The sequence below is a fragment of the Acomys minous genome (genome assembly GCF_964271855.1).
Source record: "Acomys minous genome assembly, chromosome: 8".
Lineage (NCBI taxonomy): Eukaryota > Metazoa > Chordata > Mammalia > Rodentia > Muridae > Acomys > Acomys minous.
In genome coordinates, this window is record NC_140489.1 from 40,861,909 (window position 1) to 40,868,376 (window position 6,468).

At 50.2% G+C, this 6,468-nt stretch overlaps 1 protein-coding gene across 1 annotated transcript; it reads right to left on the reverse strand.

The window, feature by feature from the left end:
* Positions 1-1,892: 1,892 nt before the first annotated feature.
* HSPA2 (heat shock protein family A (Hsp70) member 2) lies at positions 1,893-4,686 on the reverse strand. Its single transcript, XM_084791624.1, has 2 exons — positions 4,532-4,686; positions 1,893-4,296 (listed from the first exon to the last, which is right to left on the reverse strand). Exon 2 carries the CDS (start codon positions 4,289-4,291, stop codon positions 2,381-2,383), a length of 1,911 nt encoding a protein of 636 aa, XP_084647750.1. The 5' UTR covers positions 4,292-4,296; positions 4,532-4,686; the 3' UTR covers positions 1,893-2,380.
* Positions 4,687-6,468: the final 1,782 nt, after the last annotated feature.

The following is a 6,468-nucleotide window of genomic DNA, read 5'->3' on the forward strand; positions in this document are numbered from 1 at the left end:
CAGTAGTAGCATTGTTACTGACACTTTAAAAGCCAATGCCTTCCAAAGTGAGGCCTGAAATGAATCATACCTATTTGCACTTACAGAAAGGCCTTATTATTTGAAGTTAGGATGAGATATTTTCATCAGAGGGCTGGGGACACTGTGTGCTCAGGAGGCATGAACAAGGAGTTCAATAAAGGCCTCTGGTCCCCCCATTTCCCAGGACTAGAAAATAAAAACCAAACCAAACCAACCAAACAAAACAAAAACAAAAAACAAACAAACAAAAAAAAATCAGAAACCACCTTGAACTAATAAAGGATTAATGAAAAAGTAATATAACGGATACTGTCCAGGTAAAACTCGTGTAAAAAGTTACTTTAAAACCTTTAAACTGGCTGGGCTCGGTGGTGAACGCCTGTAATCCCAACACTGGGAAGGCAGAGGCAGAAGCAGAGGCAGGTGGATCTCTGAGTTCAAGGCCAGCCTGGTCTACAAAGCAAGTCCAGGTAGCCAGGCAGGGCTGTTACACAAAGAAACCTTGTCTCCAAAAAACAAAAACAACAACCCCCCCTCAAAAAAAAAAAAAAGCCTTTAATCCTAGCACTTGCAAGACAGAAGTGGGTGGATTTCTATGAGTTTTGAATAGTTCCAGGACTGTCTTTAAGTTATATTATTCTAAAAATACACCTAACAAAGGGCCCAGTATTAAAGTGAAAGTATAGCTTCTAAAACTCACTAGTATTTTAAAAATAACATGAAGCAGCCAGGCACAATGGACACACCTGTAATCCCAGCACTCAGGGAGGCAGAGGCAGGTAGATCTCGTGAGTTCAAGGCCAGCCTGGTTCACAAGGTGAGTCCAGGACAGCCAAGGCTACACAGAGAAACCCTGTCTTGGAAAAAAAAAAAAAAGCAAATTTTTGTGTTAGGAAGATACTGATATATGTCTGTGTTGTTAAAACTGCATTTTCAAATCAAGTACTAAACGTCTCCCAAGTTCCTCTTTTTTAAAGGTATTCTTTAAAGATTTATTTATTATGTATACTGTGCTCTTAACCTCTGAGCCATCTCTCCAGCCTCCGTCTCAAGTTCCTCTTAAAGAAACTTCTAAATGTAATTCCATTACAAACTAAAAACCAAATGGCTCAGCAAGTAAAGGCACTTGCTACCAACCTGAAAACCTGAATTCAGCCCTGGGGACACACACGGTGAGGAGAACCACTCACCTAAGTTGTCCATCCCCTCTCCCACCCCCAAAATAAACCCCAAATATGTTAAAAAAATTTTTTTGAATGGTAGTGATTTGAAACAGGTATTGCAAACGCTCCAAGATCTTCAAATAAGAAAAGGAACCACCTTCCCCAGTAGAGACAACTGCCAAACATTCAGGTTCTTACAGAGCCCGCCCTGAGCGCAGACAGTTGAGCTCTTTATAGGAAATGAAAACAGGCTTGACTAGACTGGGACTCAACATTAAATCACGTTAAACTTGCCTTTGGGCTCTTGTTTTAGGAACCCGCACCTCACAAAGTGCAGGTTTCCATACCCCCTTTGGCTATGACAACTAGATGCTGTCTTTTTTTTCACTCTAGAGAAAAACTATTTTACACAGGACTCTGCAATACTCTCATACTTTCCTGCAGCTAGGTTTGTTGTTGTTTTAAGCTTAAAGACTAAAGCCAGGTGTAGGAGTTTAGATTCACTTAAAGACCCCCATCGGGTTTCTCCATGCTAAAGGCAGGGAGTAGTTTACCAAGACTCTTCACCCTTTAAGTTGTTGGTGATTCGAGGCAGGAGCTTCATTCGAGACTTAGAGAAAATTGGATTAGATAAATTTCACACCATACTGACTTCTCAAAGACTATGAGTGAAACATGGGAAGAAAAAATTGAAAACTCCAGACGCAATTTTGAGATCAATTTCAGCTTTACTTTAAGTTCGCATTTAAGTGTTTACAGAATATACCTGTCTTTAAAATTACTGCAATGTTTACTTTAATCTCAAAGTACTACATAAAAATAAACAACTCCAGCTTCTCTGGATCGTAGTGTAACCACGCTTCCCAAGGACAGGTGTGCAAACATCAGGTTTCTCATTTCCAGCAAACCGCCACGTGCAAACTAAGCTTAACCAAAAAAACCCCACGCTCAAATCAGCAATCAATATAAGAGAAACCTCATTTTCCCCCAAATCAAACTTTAGAACCAACCTTTTATAACTAAACTAAGTTGTTGCACCTTTCCTTTCATTATGTATGCACCACGCTAAAGACTTCCAACAATAGATCTTACTTGGCACAAGGAATCTCAAAGAAACCAAAACAAAAGGGAGAAAAAGGAAAAAAGAAAGAAAAGAAAAGAAAGGAAAAGAGGTTTACGCGGACTCCAGGGCAAGCCTAGTCCACTTCCTCGATGGTGGGTCCTCCGGAGGAGCCGCCACCGCCGCCGCCGCCAGGACCGCCTTGGTAAAGCTTGCTGATGATTGGGTTGCACACTTTCTCCAGCTCTCTCTGCTTGTGTTCGTATTCATCTTTTTCTGCCATCTGGTTTCGGTCAAGCCAGTTGATCACTTCCTGGCACTTGTCGAGAATCTTGTTTTTGTCCTGCTCGCTAATCTTGCCCCTCAGTTTCTCGTCTTCCACGGTCTGCTTGATGTTGTAGGTATAGGACTCGACCGCGTTTTTGGCTGCCACGCGATCGCGATTCGCCTCGTCTTCCGATTTGTAACGCTCTGCCTCCTGCACCATACGGTCAATGTCGTCCTTGCTCAGACGACCCTTGTCGTTGGTGATAGTGATTTTATTCTCTTTCCCGGTGCTCTTGTCGGCAGCAGTGACGTTGAGGATGCCGTTGGCATCGATGTCGAAGGTGACCTCGATCTGGGGGACCCCACGGGGTGCTGGGGGAATCCCAGTCAGGTCGAACTTGCCCAAGAGGTTATTGTCCTTGGTCATGGCCCGTTCGCCCTCATACACTTGCACCAGCACGCTGCTCTGGTTGTCTGAGTAGGTAGTGAAGGTCTGCGTCTGTTTGGTGGGGATCGTGGTGTTTCTCTTGATGAGTGGGGTCATGACACCGCCAGCTGTTTCGATGCCAAGCGACAATGGCGTCACGTCGAGTAACAGCAGATCCTGCACGTTCTCCGACTTGTCGCCGATGAGGATAGCCGCCTGCACAGCGGCGCCATAGGCCACAGCCTCGTCGGGATTGATGCTCTTGTTCAGCTCCTTGCCGTTGAAGAAATCCTGCAGGAGCTTCTGGATCTTGGGGATGCGGGTGGACCCGCCCACCAGCACTATCTCCTGGATCTGGCCTTTATCTAGCTTGGCATCCCGCAGTGCCTTTTCCACCGGCTCCAGGGTCCCTCGGAAGAGATCGGCGTTGAGCTCCTCGAAGCGGGCGCGGGTGATGGACGTATAGAAATCCACGCCCTCGTAGAGCGAGTCGATCTCGATGCTGGCCTGCGTGGACGAGCTCAGGGTGCGCTTGGCGCGCTCGCAGGCGGTGCGCAGCCGGCGCACGGCGCGCTTGTTGGGCCCGATGTCCTTCTTGTGTTTCCGCTTGAACTCCTCCGCCAGGTGGCTGACCATACGGTTGTCGAAGTCTTCGCCACCCAGGTGGGTGTCCCCGGCCGTGGACTTCACCTCAAAGATGCCGTCCTCAATGGTCAGGATGGACACATCGAAGGTGCCACCGCCCAGGTCAAAGATGAGCACGTTCTTCTCGCCACCCGCGCAGCCCTTCTTATCCAGGCCGTAGGCGATGGCCGCTGCCGTGGGCTCGTTGATGATGCGCAATACATTGAGGCCCGTGATGGTGCCCGCGTCCTTGGTGGCCTGGCGCTGCGAGTCGTTGAAATAGGCCGGGACAGTGATGACCGCGCTCTGCACTTTGCCCCCCAGGTAGGCTTCGGCGATCTCTTTCATCTTCGTGAGGACCATGGAGGAAATCTCCTCCGGGAAGAAGGTCTTCATCTCCCCTTTATATTCCACCTGCACTTTGGGCTTCCCACCCTCGCTCACCACTCGGAAGGGCCAGTGCTTCATGTCTGACTGCACCGTGGCGTCCTCGAACTTTCGTCCGATCAGCCTCTTGGCGTCGAAGATGGTATTGGTGGGGTTCATGGCCACTTGGTTCTTGGCCGCGTCGCCGATGAGGCGCTCGGTGTCAGTGAAAGCCACGTAGCTGGGGGTGGTTCGGTTACCCTGGTCGTTGGCGATGATCTCCACCTTGCCATGTTGGAAGACCCCCACGCACGAGTAGGTGGTGCCCAGGTCGATGCCGATAGCCGGGCCGCGGGCGGACATCCTGACTGAAGAACACAGGCAAAAGCGACGTTAAGACCAGAGAGTCCGGAGAGGCAATCCGGGACCTCACCCAACGGTCGCCTCACACAACTCCCCACGAGCGCGACTCGGTCTCCGGGATCCCTCTGCTGGCCTCCTGGTTCTTATAGTCGCCCCAGAGCCAATCCGCCCCTCCCCCGCCCCGCACCCCCCTCCCCGGGACCGCCCGCTCCAACCCGTCCAGCGCCCCCACAGGCTTGCCTGGTCGGAGTGACCAGCCGGTGATCCAACAGATAGCTAGTTGGGCGAGGGGCGGGACTCTGGCCCGGGACAGGGAGACCGAGGGGCGGCCGTTATGCAAATGAACCCCGCCCAGGGCCTCCAGCCGCTTTGGGGCGTTAGGCTCGCGCCTAGGGAGCCTGGGTATAAGCCCCCTTTCCCGCTTGCTTTGTCTTTTCTAAAGTGTGATTCGTTAACATCTTTCAGATTGGCAGGTCACATACCCAATGAGTAACGCAGAGGCCGAGGGCGGCGGGGCGGAGCGGAGCGGGGCGGGGCGGGGCACACGGAAGGGAAGCTGGCCTCTCGAAAGGTCTAAGCACGGTTCGGTGCCAGGTTCCGCCTCTGACCCAGCTCCTGGGGAGCGAATTCTTTCTGGGGCGGTTGCATGGAATAAAGAACGGCTGGGATGGGCTCTCGTCTTCCCCGCCCCTGCCGTTTCAGCATTGGGGACCGGGGCTGGCCACGGGGCGTGGGGGGGGGTGTCTGTGAAGTTGGGTAGTTGCGAGGTTTTCCTCGCGCGTCTTGGGTGGGGGTGCGCGGCGAGGGGAGCCTGTGCCGTGCTTACCCGGGAGGCCGGAGGCTTCCCGCGCTGCGCGAGAGGTCACGGCCCCGCTGTCCGGCCTTCGCCCAAGCTTCTCCCTCCTTCTCCCTCTGCTTTACTTGTTTTTGTTTTTTGTTTTTTTTGTTTTTTTTTTGTTTTGTTTTGTTTTGTTTTTCCTTTCAAGCGTCCTAATCGGCAGTTTTGACTTCTGGGCCATACAGTGAAATAAACCAGTGTCACCCTCTGACTCCCATCCCCGCACACGTGAACCTTTTAGGAGCTAGTCACTTTGCGGCCGAGCTCAGCTGGATGAGATTGTCTTTTTCCCTACGAAGAAGTTAGGTTGGCAGCGCAGACGTGTGAGAGGAGGTAGCTGAAAAAGGCTCTTGTTTAGCCGGGATATGAGAATAATTCTGGAAAGTGCTCTAGCACCAGCGGGTGGGCAGAAGCTGACTCTTGTAAAAAGACTCCTGGGGGAAACCGGAGACTGTAATATAGAGCCACAGCCTCACCTTAGGGATGGGAAGCTGAGGACAGTCTTCGCCGGTAAACTTTGACAGGTGCCTACTATGACATGAAAAGAAAAAAAGGAAATGGTGGCTCCTTAGGCTATTGTGTGAGAAGGGGGTGATCATAATTCGAAACAATTTCTGGGAGAAGGTCCAGTGAGAACACAGGGCAGGCAGGGGCACACACAGCCCCAGGGAGAATGTCAGAGTGCATTCCTGAGGAGGTGACTGCCTAACTTCTGCCCAGAAGTATAAGAAAGGAATTCTTCTTTTTTTTTTTAATATTTTTTAAATTTACCTTTATTTATGTGCATTGGTGTTTTGCTTGCATGTATGTTTATATGAGAATGTCAGATCTTAGAGTTATAAACACTTGTTAGCTGCCATGTGGGTGCTAGGATTTGAACCTGGGTCCTTTGGAAGAGTGGTTAAGAGTGCTCTTAACCACTGAGTCATCTCTCTAGCCCCAAGAAAGGAATTGTTTGTTTGTTTGTTTGTTTGTTTTTCGAGACATGGTCTCTCTGTGTTAGCCTTGGCTATCCTGGACTCGCTTTGTAGATCAGGCTGGCCTCGAACTCACAGCGATCCACCCGCCTCTGCCTCCCAAGTGCTGGGATTAAAGGCGTGAGCCACCATGCCCGGCTAAGAAAGGAATTCTTTATCCACGTTGAGGTGTTGGAGTGCGGGCAGCGACGAGCGCAGATGAGTTCGTAACTGAAGCCTGGGTCAGGATATGGCCTTCAGTTTTTCGTGCTGTTGGGATTGTTTGTCTTCGAAGCTTCAGGAAAGAACCACCCGTTTGAAATTGGCTAGTAAGTTTTTGCGTGAGACAGTAACGGAGAATTTTTGTGTGTGAGAAACACAAA